This window comes from Cottoperca gobio, chromosome 9 (assembly GCF_900634415.1).
Source record: "Cottoperca gobio chromosome 9, fCotGob3.1, whole genome shotgun sequence".
Classification (NCBI taxonomy): Eukaryota; Metazoa; Chordata; class Actinopteri; order Perciformes; family Bovichtidae; genus Cottoperca; species Cottoperca gobio.
This window is the reverse complement of record NC_041363.1, coordinates 14,238,840-14,259,431: the sequence shown is the minus strand read 5'-3', so window position 1 is coordinate 14,259,431 and position 20,592 is coordinate 14,238,840. Positions and strand designations below refer to the sequence as shown.

At 39.3% G+C, this 20,592-nt stretch overlaps 3 protein-coding genes across 3 annotated transcripts; 2 read left to right on the top strand and 1 right to left on the bottom strand.

The window, feature by feature from the left end:
* Positions 1-5,748: 5,748 nt before the first annotated feature.
* On the bottom strand, positions 5,749-11,334 carry tspan36 (tetraspanin 36). The gene is made up of 7 exons (XM_029440442.1): positions 10,757-11,334; positions 8,389-8,580; positions 8,076-8,150; positions 7,840-7,935; positions 7,054-7,203; positions 6,722-6,805; positions 5,749-6,394 (listed from the first exon to the last, which is right to left on the bottom strand). Exons 1-7 carry the CDS (start codon positions 10,814-10,816, stop codon positions 6,314-6,316), a joined length of 738 nt encoding a protein of 245 aa, XP_029296302.1. The 5' UTR covers positions 10,817-11,334; the 3' UTR covers positions 5,749-6,313.
* A 2,176-nt stretch (positions 11,335-13,510) lies between these two features.
* Positions 13,511-14,401, top strand: LOC115014101 (protamine-like protein). Its single transcript, XM_029440752.1, has one exon. It carries the CDS (start codon positions 13,607-13,609, stop codon positions 14,153-14,155), a length of 549 nt encoding a protein of 182 aa, XP_029296612.1. The 5' UTR covers positions 13,511-13,606; the 3' UTR covers positions 14,156-14,401.
* Positions 14,402-17,002: 2,601 nt separating this feature from the next.
* On the top strand, positions 17,003-19,996 carry mpeg1.1 (macrophage expressed 1, tandem duplicate 1). The gene is made up of 2 exons (XM_029440847.1): positions 17,003-17,561; positions 17,871-19,996. Exons 1-2 carry the CDS (start codon positions 17,112-17,114, stop codon positions 19,551-19,553), a joined length of 2,133 nt encoding a protein of 710 aa, XP_029296707.1. The 5' UTR covers positions 17,003-17,111; the 3' UTR covers positions 19,554-19,996.
* The last annotated feature ends 596 nt before the right edge of the window (positions 19,997-20,592 follow it).

Below are 20,592 nucleotides of genomic sequence, written 5' to 3'. Positions count from 1 at the left end.
AGCGAATGGATATGTCTACATTAACAAGGATGCCACTGCATGTCAAGGACCCCCAATGAGAAATAATAGTTTGTTCATGTACAAGAGATCTGTAGAAAGTCTACACTGTAGGGATATACTGTCATAGAGATAGTGAAAAACAACTGCTATTTTTGTATTACTATAAAAAGAAAACTAAAACTAAAATGATTATTTTATAGGTGAAAATCCCAGTTGTTGTTCCACAAAACACCCTTCAAATGTATTTATCTCAGTGGGCTTTACAGACTGTACAGGATACGCACTCGCACCGCACAAGGAAAACCCCCACAATTAAAGGGGGAACAATGGAAGAAACCTGAGGGATCCCTTTCCCAGGACGGACAGATGTGCAATAGATGTCGTGTATACAGGATAAACAACATAGTACAAATACAACATTTGACAGAAAAAAAAGAGAAAGTATGGATGAATCCAAGATAATGTCAAAAAGGCTTCCTGGTGTCCGGCAGGACCAGGGCAGCAGGCCCAGCCACGATTCATGATCCTGACGTAAACTTTATCAGTGGCAACCTGCCACATGAGACACAGAAACTCCGGGGATGATGCTGAAGCTGGCAGAAAATGGCAAGTCTGAGCCAGCCCTAACTATAAAAAGGAAAGTCTTTAGCTTGCTCTTAAATGTGGAGAGGGTGTATAGCCGTTCCACTCTTACAATTTGATATACAGTATCACTCTATTCCATAGAGTGATTTTTTGTAAACGTAATGCACTGCATGGGTAGTGAAGATGGAGAGAGCATTACAGGAGAATAGCAAACACAGAAGTTTCTCCAATCTTTTCAGATTTCCTATGGGTGTATGGTATAATAGTCTTTTAACTAGCAAAGTCTCATAGCCTGTGGTTAGTCGAGGGTGGTAAGGTTAAAACAGCGGCGGTCTACATCAGGAGTATACTAAAAGGAATACTTAATACTTAATACTTAATACTTAAAGGAAGGATGTCAGCGACGTTGGTTCTTATGAGACTCAGTGCCGTGAGAGGAACAGAAAGAAAGCAGGTCATGGAGGATGTCATAATGATTATGCAGAGGTGCCACAGGATTAACAGAGAGGAGAGAAGCCAAGTCACCTAATGTAAAGTGACACCCTAATCTTATGGCTCCATCAATGAGAAGAGTTACAGGGATGGTTTGGGATTTTGTGTGTTTCTTTCTGCATTATTACATGACATACTAGGGCAAAATGGAAGATATCTAAGGACATAGCAACCCAGAGCATCCTGTGACCTTAGCGTTAAAGACGTCCCTCTCATTTCTCACCAACTTGGAGACGTCAGTCTTTTTACTTTGTTATTTCATAGCACACTTTAAGTTGAATTGTACAAGAGTGATGCATATTTTCTCCACTCGAGCTTCTCCATCCCTGTCATTACCTCCCACGTTCCTCTCCATCCATTCCCTTAATCTCACCTCAGTGTTTCTCTTCTATTTGTTTCTGTTTCCTAAGTGAATATTAAGGGGAGGTTTAATCAGAGAGCCGGTGCTGTTGGGTGTAAATAAAGTAAAGCTCATTGAGTTCAAAGAGACTTTACAATCTGTTAAAAAATACCCTGCTTGATCTCCTTTAAAAAAATAAGGGAACTTTTTGCATCAGATTATTATGTAGATCAAGCAAAACTAGTCTGTACATGAAAATATTTTCTGGGATTATGTGAATACATATTGTTTAGGAAAACAGATACATGTCTTGTAATTTGAACAAATACAGATTCAATCAAAACTAGATACATTCATGTATCATGTATTCATGCAATTTAATGTTTTAATGTAAATATCACAGATTTAATATATACTTCATTTACCTCCTTTATCTGCTCAGATTAATTTTTTCAGTGTTCCAGATGTGTATCTGCTCCGTCTCCTGTAGAGATAAAATGGGGTTACAAGTGAAATGTAGTGAAGAGGAAATTGTCGAATACTTTTGTTGTTGTTGCGTCAAGTCTCTTTAGATGTTTTTATTCAATAACAGGGAAGCTGTCAGAAAAAGTAAAAAGGAACATTTTGCAATGAAAGATACAATCGTTTCTTTCCCTTTCAAAATCCCATAGTGTTCTTAAAATCACATACCACCGGCTTAGAGCTATTTCATCATCTTATTTACATTCAAATCAGCGCACATCAAAATGTCACAGTTTTTAGTCTCTATGCCAGGGTTTTGATATCATGATGTGCTTCTGCTATGAAAGGGACAACAGTGCTGCAATTCAAAAGTGTATCTACAATCACAAAGGCATGAAACAACACTTTCAGGTGTCTCACATACGTATTTCACTGTATCATCTTACTGCACTGACACAGCTTCTGAAACATTGCATCACAAACAGACGTTATTTACAACAGGAAGATGAGATGGCAGAAAATAAAACTGCGCTCTGATGTACCAGCTATAGGTGAAAGTTACACAAATAGACTCCTATTAGCACTTTTTAGTCATTTGGGACATTTGTGATTTAAATTCCCTGAAACTATTTCCAAGAGAGGATTAACACAGATTCTTTTAGAAGTACTTCAAATGTAAGTTGAAGGCAGGAGGGGAGTCATTAGCAACTGGAGGTTAGCCAAAAACTAGATAAAAATCACTGGCATCTTTTAAATAACACTGCTCAAAAGAGACACTGAAAAGAACCAGGAAAAAGAGAAAAGGAAAAAACTGAAAAAAAAGAGCGTACATCAGTCAATGTGTCTTGAATGTGATGTTTTTCTGTCATCTCTAATTAACACTGATAGCATCTGACAAATGGAGACATCACAGTGTTAGCGGTGGGTGGCTACAGAAACACACACACACACACACACACACACACACACACACACACACACACACACACACACACACACACACACACACACGTTGTCGGCAGCACCTGCTCCTGATCTTGACAATGTGGGGTTATTATTTATGAGTGTGCGCTCATAAAAGAAAGAAAAAAAGAAGGGTAACAATTCAAATAAAACCTTGTCGACACCGTACTTGTTTGAATTATTGTTTCATAAAAATAAAGAATAATTTGCAATATAGTTTAAAAGCAAACTTTTTGAGGTGATTAGGGTTCTGTGCTACTTGTTTGATGTAAACAATGTGGCAGGTATGGCATAAAACAAAACAAATCCAGAAAATGCATTTGGTACTAGACATGTTACGCAAGCTATGAAGGAATTCTCTGGACAAGAGGCCTCAGATCTCTACGCAGACACAGACAAAGTGCCTGCCGGCCCTTCTGTCAATCTACCTTCAGCAGAGTGAGCAGCAGTATAGTGTGTGTGTGTGTGTGTGTGTGTGTGTGTGTGTGTGTGTCTGTGTGTGTCTGTGTGTCTGTGTGTGTCCTCCTCAGATTACCTCCCTCTAACAGATCCCTGTCTAAGTAGGAAAGGAAATAAATAACTTAGAGGTCAGGCTGAAATTTCCATGTGACAACATCTGGCTTAGTTGGCTCACTAGGCGTATGATGAATGTCTTTCCAGAGATGTGATGGCCCAGGGAGGAGAGTGATAGACGGATGAGGGCACATCTGTAGGTGTACAAAGATGACTCATAAGGGAACGCTACAAATCATACACACAGGCAGCTCTTACCCCAGTGAATTCAACACATCAGTTCTTTGTTTTTACCTTAAGGTGACAGACAGTGAAGTCTGAACAGTGATTGTTATATAACAGGGAAGAAAATGTGATTCAACCTCATGATTTCTCAGTATTATTCTCTCTGAGAAAATTCAATATTTCAAAGGTGCACTCCATTGATTTTACGTCCAGTTTATTTGTCACAGTAAACTTATTAAAACAGTTGTATAATGTTTAAACGTGTGAAACATAACCCAGATTATGTCATCAGGGTTATTTCAGAGACATTTTGAAAGGGTTTTTTAACAGACAGCCAGTGTTACGAACTGGTGGTGTGGGGTTTGAAAAAAGAGGGTATTAAGGAGTCCCCCAGCTTTATAGAGGCCCACTACTAAATCACTGGAAACTGCTTTTATCAAAGGGAAGGAGGTCAGTTTTTCTTACTTACAGCTTTCAGTTTAAATTCTTTTATATCCTTCTTTCAGCTTTCCAATAGAAAAAATCAGGAAAAGCATCAAAACATAACAAAATCCTACATCCCAAAATCCATACCCACCCAGATCTACACCTCAAAAACAGCAAAAAACACAAAAGAAATAAATCGTTTCACTTCACACATGGGGCCAATTGTCATGTTTTGGGATGGGAATGCCGCAAGTGCTTATTGTGAAAACCCACAAGTAAGCATTCGCCTCACCGGTCCATGTAGAGCATGCTGCTATTGTTTAATAACATAAACTAATAATCAATAAAGATCTTCTTGGTTTCTGTTCTTGCATTATTGACTGATAATAAACTTCAATTTTATTTGTTTTATTCACGGTACGAAGCATAACTCTGAAAGAGCACAATCTTCCTCGCTGCACCACCTGATATTAAGGGTTACCACAGTCAGATACCAGAGAGCCATTGGAGTTCAGAAAAACAAGAGCATAGAACAGAAAACAGAAGGAGAAGAAGAAAAGACACAGGTAGAGAAAGACTCATGACAAGAGAGAAAGGTGTGTTGAGAAACAGACTCATACTCACAGAGATAAACAGACATGAGAGTGAAAGATAGACAGAAGAAACAGACAGCTTAAGGAAGGAGGGAGCTGACAAGGTTATCTAGCCGTGTGTGTGCCAATAGTTCTTTCTGTAAAAGGACCGGCCTGTCTAAATGTCAACACAGCCCGGAGCAGCGAGAATATGCACTGAATAAGATATGCAGTCGAGAGATATGAGTGGGACACAGACTGAGACAGGGCAGCGGGGTCGTTTAAATCAGCTGAGGTCATTAATACAGGAGCAAACAGAGAAATATGGTAATCACATGTAGACACATAAATTGAAACTGCAATACAGGTTTCCTTAAAGTTTTGTAGACAAAGTAGATAAATAAGTGTCTCTTCAAGCTCTACACATCTGAAAATCATATTTATACCTATTGTTCTACTATCTGCATTTATGTGTATTGTTATTATTAAATATAATAACTCTAAACTCAGGAGCAGGTTCTTTAGCACCACCTGCAGGATTTTCTTTGTTACTGAAACGACTTACACAACAACAAGCTTGATAATGCATGATAAAGTGTTGCAGTCAATGCTAATATATATTTGTTTATTACAGGGATTGTGACTGGGAAAAGGGGAGAACATTAATAAGAAAAGCCACTTTCAAAAGGATATTTTAGATTTGAATTAAACTAATGGTTGGAATCAGTTGAATCTACAGCCCCATGAACAGGTCCTTTAATCTGTGCTCTGAGACGATTGGTGACGTGGGTGAAGCTGGACATACGTTTGTATTATCTTTTTGAAAATTGACAAGGCATATGTAAGATGAATACTCCTATCTTCCGTATGTACGGCACTAAGAGCGTCTTTATCAGAGGAGTCAGGAGGTAAGAGTAGAGTGATGACACCATGGGACACGTTTAATGTGAATGCTGCAACACCGGTCTGCTAGATAATAACCCTGCTTTTTGAAAAGAAGCTAGAAGATTCACAACTGTGTCCTCCTAATTTCATGATTACACATTATATACACGTGTGCAACTGTCAGCATGTCATATCTATTAAGACTATTGCAAAATACAACATGTGAAAAACAAACAACACAGAAGACAAGGCAACAAATCAATAATGTGATACAATGCACCAAACTTTAAAATGACTGTGAAACGTTCACCTTTTTAATTTAGAAATATAATAAACACAACCAAAGTCAAGCTACGTAGAACTGTCACGTAATTCAATACAGTTACCTGAACTGACCATAAAACTTATGTATATTTATCTACTTATAATATATATAATGTATTCAATTGGCTATAAATATTGCAACCCTAAATAAATTATTAAACCGTTATCCTTTCACAATCACAAAAAGGTTCAAATATAGTTTGGTGTCCTTCATCAGCATCATTTCAAAGAATAAAACAGTAGTTGAGCTGAGACACCTGAGAGACATTGGGCTGGGAGGGAAATTTAGACAATAACTCAAAATTGAAAGCCACATTCAGCATTAACAAGTCTGAGGAACATTTGTGAAGAAAAGCTCTGGCAAGATCCCCTTTATATAGAAACAAAGTGTGCCACTTGTGTATACTTTATATGGCATTATTTAAATACAATTATTTGCCTGTGCGTGTCTGTACACTGCTGAGTGAGTGGTCAGCAAACATAGTCGAGCTAAATTAAGAGGTGGTAGGGGTTTGCAGGAGGTGGTTCAGGCGTATAGAGGCTGGTAGCCGCTCCTCTGGCTGCCAGTTTTACAGGTGATCACACATACGCTCAGCATCCCAAAGAACTGCAACAGGAAAGAGAAAGGTAATCAGACTAAAGCTCTTAAAATCTCATTTCTACAGGTCCATGTGTTATGTCATGGGACAAGCTCAAGTACTTTAATTGCTATATTTGAATAGATTATTCAACATATCACACAGGTATTGCGAGGTAAGGAGATCCATGCACTTAGGATGTACTACATGGCATATAGAGGACAATAACATATAGCCTCCAAGTTACACCATCTATTGCACCGATTTCTGTGAAGCTCACTGCATTGTGATAACAGTGAGTGGGATCTACTGTAATGTTCATTCACAGCTGCTAATTTCTATGTGATCGTCTTTACCTTGATGATGGCAAAGCCCAGAACTACCATCATGGCGTAACCCAACACATCCTGTAGGAGGCGATCCAGTTTGGCCTCACAACCCTAAAATACATGCAAAGGTCCAGTGAGTGCACACATACTATACATATTAAAATGTCTGTCTGAAATGTAGCCTGTGCTTCATTGCCTCAGAGGTGGGAGACGATTTGATGACTTGTATTTTGAGTCATAAAAGCATTAAAAAAACAAACATTCAATGAAAGATAATTCCTGTTGCCAAGTCGCAGTTGGAAAATCAGATAAAAGCATTTATAAAGCAAAACTAAATATAGAGATTCTGTATGATTTACCTGTGTGTTAAGCAGGTCTGGTTGGTCCATTCTGCCAGTGCACTGTGAGGTGTCGTTTTTACAGCAGGACAGAGGCACTGTGTTGTTGTGGCTGTTGAACCAGGTGGTGTTAGACCAGCTGGTGTAATTCATGGCACCACAGCACTGCAGCTACATAGACAAAGAGAACAGACAGCAGTTAAGATAGAACTCAAGAGGAGTGCGGCAAAAGAAACGAGAGTGAAAAGAAGAACAGGAAATCCGACACCTTTATCTCATCAACCTATAGAGGTGAGCGAGTAACGGTAGGCTACAGAAGTTATTTAAGGATATGTGAAAAACTTTGAACTTCACACATACCACTGCATTTCCCAGAAAGTGCATTAGTCATTTATGTACTTTACTTGTACGTATTGTTGAAGACTTTTTCTCTTACAGTTAAGGCCGTTACAGTTAATTAGGTCAGGCCGGCAACATTGCATGATATTTTTGACGATATACCATGAAATTGATATACAGTGCTGGCCAGTAATCCAGGATAAATACAAATACATCACCAATGAATAATATAGAGTATGCTGTTTTTTTTAGTTGTTGTTGATTTAAGATGGCTTTTTCTCTTAAAACGCAAGTAAGAGAAAGAGGAGTAAACTGAAAGAACAAGAGAAGGAAATGAAAGCAAGCAAGCAATCAAGCAAGCGAGCGAGCGAGCGAGAGAGAGAACAAGCAAAGCAGAACAGGTTGAAGGGAATGAAAGTACATCAGAGGAAACCAAGCTATTTATATACAGGAGAATATATCACCAACATGAGTCTGCAGGTAGTCCACAGATTTGGTCTCAGCGCCCTGTCCATCATACTTCATGAAGACTTCATTCATCGAGCGCTCCAGGTCTGCGTTTATCTGGACAGACACGAGAATAAAACACAATGTTGGTGGCCATGTACAAATATGCCACAGAAGAAATTGAAATGATGGAGATTAAATTCCTAATAAAGTTTCCTGTCAGCAGCAAACATTGTGCGACGCCATCTGTGACTCACCTTGCCTCTGTAGATGAAGCTAAATACCAAAGCAGCCACTTCAGCCGCAAAGATCGCCATGATGATCAGAAAGAACTGGAGGGAAAGAAGATGAGAGAAGTTTAGAAGAATTTTAGTGAGTAAAAGAACAAACAAAACAAAAGCAAAGAGAAAGAGAAAATAAAAAGTGAAACAGATAAGAGATAACGAACAAGAAGATATGAAAAAGATAACGAACATTGTAACTGAAACAATAAATGTTTAGTCTCATTTTCACCTTAAGACACACACACACACACCACACACACACCAACCACACACCACACACACTTACAAAACTAAGGCCAACTGTGGACTCCCGGATTGTGGCACAGCATCCGACCAGGCCAAAAATGAACATCACCACGCTGACTGCGATGATGATGGCCGCTGGGACCAATGTGTACTTGTCCTGAATGAAACTGTCAAAGTTGTCATAGCTCTTGATCACATAGGCACCGACGTAGGCCAACGCTGCTCCCGCAGCCTGCAGGGAGGAGAAAACATGTTACACATCGAGGTGGTGAGCATAAACGTGTCTGAACATGGGGTTTGTCACATGATCTGTGTTTTTCTCTGTGCTGTAGTTGAAAGTGTCATGTTCATTTTCTGTACATTAAACTGCCAAAAAATAAAAATAAAAAAAACCTTCCATTCATGAATACGATATATGATTTGAGTTCTTCAGTTTGGTCCTGTTCTGTCAACATAACATAGTTAGTAAAAAACAAAATAACCATGATTAGCAGTTTGATCAATCACTATGAGAAAACAAAGATATTTGTTCTTTATCTTTATTATGTGCTGGCATCTCATGTGACACAGGATGTGAAGGTCACTGATGCGCTCTCAGATGTGGATTGGGCTTGAAGTCACACAATCGTGGCTTTTCTATAAGTCATGCTTCAGCAGTGAACTCATAAGACTGCACGTATGTGGGCCAATTTTGTGCATACTGTACTGTAGTACAGGCTGGAATCACAGAGGCTGTTTTAAAACCGATTCCTCATTTCATTGTAAAATGACACAATTCTGTTTTCTGGATCTGTTTAAGTATCTGGTCTAATAACCCCGAAGAAGAGAGGGTCAAAACTATAAAAAGAAAATGTCAAGAACAGAGAAATCTGTTAAACAATGGCTCGAGAGTAAAGCCTTTTTGAAACTCACTGTATCAGACTGCTGAGTGATGAAAGCTACATAAATACCACTTCAGAATCTAAACTGAATTGAATTCAACTCAAATATAACCGTTTGTGTGAATCCTGATTTTAAATGAAGCCGGAATACAAGAATATGTTGGGAGTTAAATTTCCCTTTTGCTTGATAGATGGAAAATTAGTGGTGAAAAGACGATGCCGCTAACTTTCATGTGTCATTTTCAGTTCCACTTCCCCAGTGATAACTTGAGGTAAAGATTGAGTGCCTGTCTTTGTTTTGAATGTGAGCATGTGTGTTTTGTCTGGCCTAACAATCATTCATCCTCCACATCAGCCTCATGACTCACTTCTCCTAATCACTCCACAGTCACGGGATCCCTGTGGGGTAGTTACTCTACCCCCCCACTCCACCACTTCTGATCTTGTTCCTAAGAAGCAGCACAAAGAGGCTTATACAACGTATAGCGCCCATGCACGGTGCCACCTCTCTGGAATGTGAGAAACTTCTGAGCCGATGTCTCTTTGTATCTGTGGAGATGATTTTAATGGGCTCCGGCGTGAAAAATGTACTAGTACTCCACAAATACACTTGTAAAAAGTATGATTTTGTTAAGACAGACGTACCACTGGGGCAAGCAGAGTTTAAAAGGACAATTTGATATTTTGTTTGATTTTTGATTCATTTAAAAAGGTATCTCCTAAATCCAAGTTACCGTTAATCTTGTTCAAAACATGTGGTTTCCTTAATTCATTAATGAAATAATGATGGGGAAGCTGATGATCAAAAAAATGATACCAAAAGCAACCAAATAAAGAAATCTGTTTGTTATAGACAGAAATAAACCATGCCCATGTTTACCCTTTCAAATGCAAACACACAGGCCAGTTCTCTGACACAGTAATCAAATTACGCAGACATCAGCCACAGACAGGCACAGAGGCTTACTCTGTCGCTTTAAAACTAATTTCCCCTGGAAACAGAGGAGAAACATGGTGAGTTTGCTAATATATGAGACAACAATTCAAACTGATTGATAACGATTCCCAGTTCAAGCTCTTTGGCTCATAATGTTACAGAAAAATCTGGTGAGTCAGTGACTTTATTGCCATTATTGGGAAATCTTACAGGAATTATTTGACTTAAAAATGAGCTACGTTATTGGGTAATCTTACTCATAGCCTTAAAGGAATTATTTGACTTCTTAAAAAGGAGCTAGGCAGATGTGAACTATATTAGGAAACAGGAAGAAGTTAGGAAGTGCAGTGTAGTGATGGCGACTGCCCTGGCCAGACAACTGCCAAGTCATAAATCTAATATGTAGGATGTAAACCTTAAAGCGCACAGGACTACCTGACTACAGAATAATGACAAATAGTGATTGACGATTGACAAAGGAAAAGCTATATTGTCGCAAAGCCACCAAACAGGTTTAAGGTCTCCTTCCTAGAGAGCCATCTGTATGGAATTTAAATCTCTGCAGGTGGAGAAATAACACCGCGTCTTACCCAAAATATCAAGCTGAGGAAGAGCAGGACGGTCTTGGAGGTAAAAATCCCGCAGTCCATGTTGTCTGACGGAGATGAAGAGATTGAAGGAGGACTGTGGACTCTGTGCTGCGGTACAGTTGTATGTGTCCCAGGGTGCCGAGCTGCTACTCATGCTGTTTCGGTCACAAGTTTTCTTGGTCTGTCTGCAGTGACTGTGATCACATGGTCACATGATTTGAGGAGGAGGGCTATGTAACAGAACCGGTCTTACAGCCTCGCAGCACCTCTCCCCCTGCAGGGAGGCTGCATCCCGTCACACGTGCTCCCTCGAAGAAGAGAGGAAACAATTCCACACCTATTAAATTACATTAAATTAAATTTAACGAAACAAGTTAAACTGAGGCTATCAATATCAATCAATCAATCAATCAATCAGATATTGTATTTTGGTTTGAGCACTTTGACAACATTGCGGGTAAACAGTTGAATACAGAACTACACTTTTACCTTGATTTATTGTGTTTTAGGATCCACTTTAAGTTGAAAATATAACTTTTTTTGTCTGATTTTCAAAATAAAATAATAAATGCATCCAAAACGTCACTGTAGGATAATACTCCCCTCTTCTGCTCCTCAGCAGTGAAAGATATCTTATGATCTGCTTTCACAAAAATGAGAAGACTGCAGAAATAATACACTGGGGACATTTACTGCTCCTCCTAAACAATGGTTTTATTAACACAACTGTAGGGCGGTTAGAAGCGGTTTTGTCTGCTGAAGCTAATGCTTCAAGGTGTATCACTGTGGCTCTGGTAGATACTTGTGTAACAGCTGCTCTTCTGAACATGAAGGCACCTTGTACTTTTAGAAACTACAACAGCACAACACTCTAAGAGGGGACACTTGTAAGTAGTACATTCTTTTGACACACAGAAAAAGCCACAAGAACCCTTCAACAGTTTCAATTCATCTTTGCTCAGGGAAGTAAAAGTGTTGCTTTAATCATGGGAACAGCATGTCAGTCACAACAAAATCAGATCCAAGCTGTGTACAGAGTATGTTAAAGAAGGCAAAGGGGCATGTGTTGGTGAGGGAGTTTCTCCCCCTCTCTGTCCAAGTTCTCTATTGAGATTAGTACAACTTTATTTGATCTGATTTATTTGCTTCATTCGCTCCACTACACTGCAGTGTTAGAGTGGATTTAGAAGTTTCTACATTCCTCAACTGCAGAGAAAACACACGCCTCTGACGTACAGTCGACATTTTCAAAAGTGGGGAACTGACTTGCCACTGACAAACTATCTAAAAGCACAACTGTATTTTTATCCGAAGGTCATTTCATCACTATGGTGTAATATGTTTTGTGTGTATTTGTGTTTTACAGAAGGAGGTGCTATCAGTGCACTACAGAAGGCAGGACTACATTTGCTAATCTCCTCGCTCACACACACACACACACACACACACACACACACACACACACACACACACACACACACACACACACACACACTCAAAATACACAAAGACATAGAGGGAAAAAGTGCAAAAGAGAGACAGAAATAGGTTATCTATGGTTTGAATAAAAATATTTAAGAGAAATAATATCAAAAAGTAACCATATGTTAGGTCACATTTTAAGTTTAAGGACTAACACAAGAGGCTTTGAACAGATGTTTTGAGTTAATAACGTGTTGTTAAAGTGTCTGTTGATAACAACAACAGCAACAACAACAACAACAACAACAACAACAACAACAACAACAACAACATTAATAATACTAATACTAACAACAATAACTGGAGAATCACATAAAATACTGATTTTTGACTCAACTATTGAATAATATAATCTATGTGAATACCTGCAATTTGGTAAAAAAAATAATTTACTGATTGTGCACAAATATGTGAAAAAATACAAAATGGCTACAAATAATATAAAGTAAATACTATTTTATGTTTGAAATCTGATTGAACATCAACATATCAACAGTATCAACATATACACATACATGCATAGTAATGTAAATGCATCCCTAAGTGGTCATTTGATAAAGAGTGAAAAGGTTCACAAAGACCCGGGAAATTAATCTTGAATTCGTTTTTTCAGCCGCCCCTCTTTACAGAGTGATAACTCTCTTTCTGGCTGAGGTCCATCTCCCTCCACACAGAACAAACATACAGTAACCTACAGTAATATGTTCGCTGTAATAATGATAATAATGAAATAAAACTTCATTTTTTGTTATTAATTTTTTTTCATATCACACTTTGAATAAAACTGAGCTGCCTCTGCGTTTAATGAATAGTTATATATGATGAGTTCACTGCCTGCAAGGCAACTGTGTTTCTTTGAACATCTTTCAATTAATTTAATTAGCAAAATCGGCTGAAATAAAACTAACTTTTGAATCCAGTATATGATAAATGTTATTATTTAATCTTGTTTCATTATCAAAGTCTATACTTAATTGTTTAAAGGGTGTAATCTTCTTAACATGTTCAAAATACAACTCAAATCACACTTTACAACTTCCAGTCTGTAATTATATAACAAACTTAAATATCATTTATTTAAATCGCGAAACAATAAGTATAAATATAGACAGTTCAGATTACGCGGATTCTTATGATGTGCTTTTTATATGGATATCCAACCTTTTACGCAGGCATTTTACAGAATAATCGAGCTGGAGAAAACACAAACTTTTATCAAGTTTGAGATGGAGAGGCGCACTGTGGTGGTGAGACTCACTCTACACGGTTCTCATCGGGGCTTTATAATGCGTGAACCTGTCAAGAGGACAAGCAGAGATAACACTCTGTCCCTCTCTCTGTAAATCTCACTCACTTGATCCTGGAATCATGTCTTCTGCTGTGAGTGTTTTGCCCTTGGCGGCTCGATCTCCCAAGAAGAGAGCCAAGTTTCAGAGGAAGAAGACTGGACTCACCGTGTCAGACCTGATACTTGAGGCCGCGTCCGCGTCCTCAGAGCGTGGCGGCGTGTCCCTGGCAGCCCTGAAGAAGGCTTTAAAGGCCGGAGGATACGACGTGGTGAAGAACAGAGCCAGAATCGTCACCGCCATCAGGCGCTTGGTGGCCAGCAAATCCCTGGTCCAAACCAAGGGCACCGGGGCCTCAGGCTCATTCAAGCTTAACAAGAAGCCCCCCACACCTCGAAAGAAGAAGAAGAAGCCAAAGGCGAAAAGGGTCAAGAGGGCCAGCCCCAAGAAAGCAGCTGGGGGTGCCACTCCGGCAGCCAAGAAGTCACCTAAGAAAAAGAGGAAGGCAAAGAGCCCTAAAAAAGCGACGAGGCCCGCTGCGGCCAAGAAGTCCAAGAAGGCAAAGAGTCCTAAGGAGGTCAAACGCAGGGTCGCCATGTCCACCAGGACCAGGGCTGGTGCCAAGAAGTGAAAACTCTCTTAATAAACACTGAATGCGACCAAAAGCCTTTCTGTTGACGTTTGGACCACACTTCTGCATTCATTTCGCAAGAACTTGAGCTTGCTTTAGCTATTTTACAGTTTTTCTACAATAGAAAACAATATACCTGCTGTTTTGACATCAGATTATCTGCCATCGTCTGCCATTGTTTGTAAAGAATTGAGCAATTATAGCAAATAATATAAATATAAATAAAATATATTTTAATTAATAGAATGTGTAGTGGGGTTTGATCTCAGTTTTGAACAAAAAGAATAATAATTTTGACAAACTGTATATAGCCTATAGCATGTGTCATATTCCCTCATAAAACCTGACCGTGAATAACACAGTCTGTTATTGAGTCAATAACATCATTTTTTCTCAGTTTTATATTGTCAATATTTAACTGAGAAAAGAATATCTTCATTGAGCCTTTACTGTTGTCAGATATAAATGACGTTTCAGGCAATGTTTACCTTTATGCTAGTAGGCCTCCTACTAAATGTCTGAGATCGGACTTTACTGCTCACTTATGAGTGGCCATCATATGGGGAGCAGTGACTGAGGGTAAAAGTGGGTGACGTGTGACACAGCCTCGATTCGCTCGATTCACAGTGACGCATTAGACGCGCGGAACGTTTTGGAGTGGCGCTTTTACGCACCGTTACGCACGGGGAGCAGGGCGTCCGATACTGTGTTTTCGCACACATTTTAACATTAGTAAGTGTTTGTTGTGTGGCGGACATTAACTGCTATTGTAGTCGCAAATTATCTTGAATACAACGTGTTTATGAGTCTGCGCTTAAAGAGAAACGCTATCTTGCTCTGCCATACAGCATACGCCTTTTGACGCAGAGACAGAGGCTGCTAAAAATGTGTCGAAATTCACATTTGTAACGTTTTAGTTTGTTTTGTTTCTGTCAATATGAACTGAAGATTGATATCAGAATAATACAGACTGGTCACAACACATGGAGACATTATGCAGCTAATCGACACTGAAATACTAAACAGTGAGGTTTGACGGGCGTGACGAGCCATGTTCGTTGGAGTTCCTCTTATCTCCAGCAGAATTAAAAACATGGTGCTAGGGTTTTCTGCATGTTTTCAATTCTGCCCGGCGGCTGAATATAGTTTTATCATCCACATCCAAGATTATGATGGAATTTAAGAGGCAGATTAAATAGTGGTTACCTTGTCTTTGATTCAATTTGACATTAGAATGTGTACATGTGGACAGAGGTAGAACTTCAACTAGTAATGAGTCAAATATATAACAAGTATTGAGGAAAGCTATGGTATTTATGCACAACTCAATGCCTTTTTGATAGTATATGCTGAAGTAGTGAGGTCTTGAACCCATAACGTGAGGTTTATAGTGGGCTATGTAGTGACTCGCACAGCTGTGGAGTTCATCAGCTGTAAGGTTTTGTGTTGCCATCTACTGGCCAGATTCAGTAACAATTCATTCGCTGGAGAGGAAGTCGAAAAAGGACTGGGAAGATTCACCTCAGATCAGTTTACACTAAGGTTATTCATTTACTGTAACTAACTGAATTTGGCAACCATGGAGTTACTTTTATGGAATTATGTTCTCCTTGTATGCAACCCAAATGTAACTTTGAATTTCCCCCAAAAAAACTATAATATACAGAATCCGTAATATGTAATGAGATATTCTAAATAGAAATTAAGGTTAAAAATGTTAAAATATTGTTTGGATGATGGTTAATAAAACGAAAATCACAAATATTCATGTAAGCAAGCACACATTTAATTTAGCGATTAATTACACAAACAAATTATATGGGAAGAATTGAAAAAAGTTTGCACAAACAAAATGTTAATAAACAAAACAGTAACATAATGTAGTATGTAGTAAAACATAGTTTTAGTATGTTAGTATGAACTCACTAATAGAGCATTTAATAGATCACCTGCGATCCTGTCTGTCTTAACATGTTTTTCCAGAGGTGGGGTGTGGTCAGATAAGTGATAAATGATTTATACCATGTCATTTAATAATCCAATAATAATGAAATGATAAAAATAGGGAAGTTCCTCACAGGTGAAACTAGACAAAACATTGTATGTTTCTTATATTTCTCTAAATATACAGTACATTTATTGTAATTCTGATTACAAGTTTATTCCTACATGTATTGTTTTTACTTTTGTAGTTTTCTAAACATTCAAGCTCATCCTTGATTAATGGCTGATGAAGTTGGGTGGTGACACAAGAGTCATAAATTCTCAGGACATTTCCAGTGACATACCCTCATGTGACTGTTTACGAAAACATGTGAAAGCACTGACACTTCCTTTTAAGCATATCTTGGTTTTATATCTGCTTTATGTTCCCTTTAAAAAGAGGAAGTCTGTGAAGATTTTTTCCATAACCTTAAACATAGAAGAAGTATGTGAAACAGAGTGTTTATAAACCTATGCAGTGTAACTTTAAGCTCTGTTACGTTAAGCTTAATTTCGTTCTTAACAGGCTGATAAGGTCTGCCACGAATACATCTGTTAACTCATAAACAGTAAAACAAAGGTTAATGACTCTGATTGTAGGTTTTATGATATATCCTTTAAATATGGTCTTATCATGCTATATCACAGTAATTGCAGTATATAAAACACAAGTGAATGACTCTTATTATAGGTTCTATGATTTGAATATGAATTTATCCTACTGTGACGTTATTATTATGCAATATAAATTAAGCTTAGTCATAATTTATGAAGTGTTTTTCTGTTAATAAGTAGCCTGAAGTGCTTTGTGTGGTAAAAACAGAACAACTGCAGACATGCAAATGAAAGTAAAACCGCAATCAGTTCTTAAACTAGATGTTTCTGTTTGTCACATGATAAACTGCATAAGAGGAAGAGGACGTTGACATGAAGCTTATAGTCCGCTGTTTCAGCCCATCCTGACACAGTCATCATGAAGGCAGCAGTGACCCTCTTGGCTCTCTCTCTCCTTCATGTCTGCTCTTCAGTTCCTATCAGCCGGCCCACCAACTGGCTCAGACAATGTCGTGCCGCCACCAACCTCTCTATCACAGCACTGGAGGTGCTGCCGGGCGGAGGCTGGGACAACCTCAGGAACATAGATACCGGTCGAGTCATGAACCTCAGCTATTTCCAGTGCCAGACCACCGAGGACGGGCTCTACCTCATCCCAGATGAGGTGTTTGTTATCCCCCACAAGGAGACGGGTGTGGAGACAAACTCAGAGATCATCAGCTCCTGGCTGGAGCATAAAAGCTCTACATCTCACTCCATAAATGCAGACATATCCTTCTACTCTGTGCTGAATGGAAAGTTTTCTACAGAGAACCAGAGGATGAAAACCCATCAGGTTAAAGACTCGTCAACTACAGCCAGAGTGCAAGTAAGTTTCTATTCAGCATAGTTTGGATGAATAAAATAAAAGGTATATATAGTTGTGTATGAAAAGCTTTGTATTGTATATGTATTTGTATAAAATAGTACTACTCTATCATGGATTACTTAACATTAAAAAAAACATTGCTGTGAATGTGACAGTGTGAGCCAGAAGGCTATTTTTCATCTGTAGTTCCTGCACAGATGTTACAAACGTCACCTTAAAATAAAATAATACGAAATGATACGAATACAAAATGAATAAGCTGAAATAAATACAAACTATAACATAATCATGTAATTTCTTTCTTCAAAGGTTCGTAACTTTATCTACACAGTTAAGGCTTATCCAGACTTCACTCTGGATGCACGTTTTGCTCAACAAGCCAAAGAGATAGCCGATGCAATTGAAAACAACCAAACAAGGAACGCGAACTATCTGTCAGAGAAGATGGTACTGGACTATGGAACCCATGTTATCACTAGTGTTGATGCTGGAGCCACTTTGATTCAGGAAGACTACCTTCGTTCCTCATATGTGTCGGACAGTGTGTCAGAGAGTTCCTCTGTCAAAGCGCAGGCGGGGTTAAACTTTTTTGACAAACTCAAGTTTGACATAAGCAGTCAAAATACCAAACAGAGCTCATCACTTCAAACATATCAGTCCAATATTCAGTACTCTCTTATCCAAAGCCATGGAGGCATACCTTTTTACCCTGGCATCACTCTGCAGAAGTGGCAGGAAAGTACCAGGAACAACCTTGTTGCTATCGATCGTTCAGGATTTCCCCTACACTACTTTATAAACACCAACACCATTCCTGATCTGCCACAGCCAACAGTTGGTAAAGTGGCTGTCGCAGTGAGTCAGGCCGTAGAGCGATACTACAAGGTCAACGCGCGGCCTGGATGCGTCAATGTCAACTCAATCAACTTTAACTTCCAAGCGAACATTGATGATGCATCATGTGATGGCCCTGCTACAAACCTCAGTTTTGGTGGTGTCTACCAAGACTGTATTCATGTCAGCTCAGATGCAGGTCCACTATGTGATGCCCTGGCCCAGAAAAATCCCGAAACAGGAGATTTCTCCTGTCGTTCGCCTTACGTTGCCACTTTACTGAGATCAGAAGTGAGGCAGCAGAGCTACTCTTCGTACGATTGTTACGACCAAAGGTACAGGTGTGGGATTTTTCACCTATCACATTGCCATCGGCAAGTTTGTCAGGACAACAACCACGTTCGCTCTGCTCGCATCAACACCTACTGGTGCTCTGTAAGCGGAAAGGCCCCAGACAACTCGGGGTATCTGTTTGGAGGCATATACAGCCCCTCTCTCCTGAACCCGCTCACCAATGCCAAAAGCTGCCCCCCAAACTTCATTGCAGAAAAGTTTCTCTCGGATGGCCAAGTGATCTGTGTGAGTAACGAGTATGAAACCGGCACCAGTCACTCGGTACCATTCGGAGGTCTCTTCAGCTGTCAGTCAAACAACCCGCTGGCAGGAGATCAACGTCGCTGCCCTCCTAAGTTCAGTCAGCATCTCGCCACAGTGAGCGACGGCTGCGAAATCCTTTACTGTGTCCAGTCAGGACTGTTCACAGGTGGGCAGCTGCTTCCGATCCATCTGCCTCCTTTCACTAAACCTTCACTTGTCAGCATGCAAGCCACAAACACTGTTATGGTCATGACTGAAGGAGATAAGAATTGGGTCAGAATAGGGCAGACCAAGGCGTGGAAATTGGCCAAGCCAGAGGAAATCAAGGAATTTGTACTGAAGTTGAACCCAGAATTGAACCAGATGTCTAGTGGGGGAAAGGCAGGGGTTGCTTTTGGGGTGATTGGTATGATGGTGCTGGGGATCCTAGTGACAGTAGTCCTGGTGAAGAGAAAGAGGAGGCTGTCTGGGTTTAGGACAGCTAGGGGCTATGAGGAAATACGTGGTGAGGTTGACTGTGATGAAGGAAGAGAGAGGGAAGCACAGCAAGATGAGGCTTGAGAAAAACACAGTTTAGAGGCTTAGCACCCAGAAGACTGGGAAGACTAATTTAGTTTTTCACTTCCTTCTTAATTCTCACCTCAGAAAGAACCATCATGAATCAATACTGCCCTCATGAGGCTGAGATGCACAATGTCATGTCGTATGTAAACATTTCTTTATACCCCATTTAATAGCCCGAATGCTTGATGCAACTTTGTACCTTGTTTGTACCTTGTACCATTCATTAACATGTTGTTTGTACATATTTTAACAGTAATTGATTAACATGTTGTGATGCCTTTTTTCACTCCAATATATGAACAGAAACATTAGATTAAGGATGTATAATGTTCTTTTTTACTTTTTGTATCATGCATGCTACACAAATTGACAGTTTTGATAAATGTCAGTTAAACTTGTCTGCACTTAACTACTAATAAAAGTGGCACAAAACAATTCAATGGATCTATGTCTTAATGTGTATACTGTGCTTATGCTTTGTAAGTCTCTGTTCATGTAAGAAACACCCTAAATTAAAATAAAAAAACTTAGCGGTCACGACTGTGCTTACAAGGCTGTTTACAAACAAAGACTCTTTTTTAATCTCGCAAGCTTTACAAATGGAGTTATATCTTTGAGCCAACACATCATGACATAAATCCTATTCACACCGCAGAGTGTTGAGGTTAGTACAACATGCACAAGTCACAGTTGAAGTGAACTCACTCTGTAAGCATGCATACGTCTGCAAACCGACTGGTTCTCTGAATAAAGCAACATTAAATGATCCCTCTTGCACAGAGCGCAGAGAAACACTTTTATCTTCCCTGACCTTACTAAGAAAACCACAAACATTCCACTCGCATCTATAAACAGACAATGGCCGAGCTGACCTCATGGTGTTCAAAGGCTATCAGTACACAGACAGACCAGCTCAGACATTAAATACACACACAGTCACTCCAACAGACAGACACACAGGTACTGTACACTCGCATGCACGTTCTTACACATTTCTCTTAAAGAGTGCTCATGCCGACGTGCATCTTTTCTCTCG

Excerpts from the sequence above, each read along its gene's own strand:
- tspan36 (XM_029440442.1), bottom strand. The coding sequence starts at position 10,816 with ATGGACTGCGGGATTTTTACCTCCAAGACCGTCCTGCTCTTCCTCAGC. Across the intron at positions 8,581-10,756 it reads TCCTCAGCTTGATATTTTGG|GCTGCGGGAGCAGCGTTGGC; the intron begins GTAAGACGCGGT and ends TCCTCCCTGCAG. Across the intron at positions 7,936-8,075 it reads GCTTCATCTACAGAGGCAAG|ATAAACGCAGACCTGGAGCG; the intron begins GTGAGTCACAGA and ends GTGTCTGTCCAG.
- LOC115014101 (XM_029440752.1), top strand. The coding sequence starts at position 13,607 with ATGTCTTCTGCTGTGAGTGTTTTGCCCTTGGCGGCTCGATCTCCCAAG.
- mpeg1.1 (XM_029440847.1), top strand. The coding sequence starts at position 17,112 with ATGAAGGCAGCAGTGACCCTCTTGGCTCTCTCTCTCCTTCATGTCTGC. Across the intron at positions 17,562-17,870 it reads CAACTACAGCCAGAGTGCAA|GTTCGTAACTTTATCTACAC; the intron begins GTAAGTTTCTAT and ends CTTTCTTCAAAG.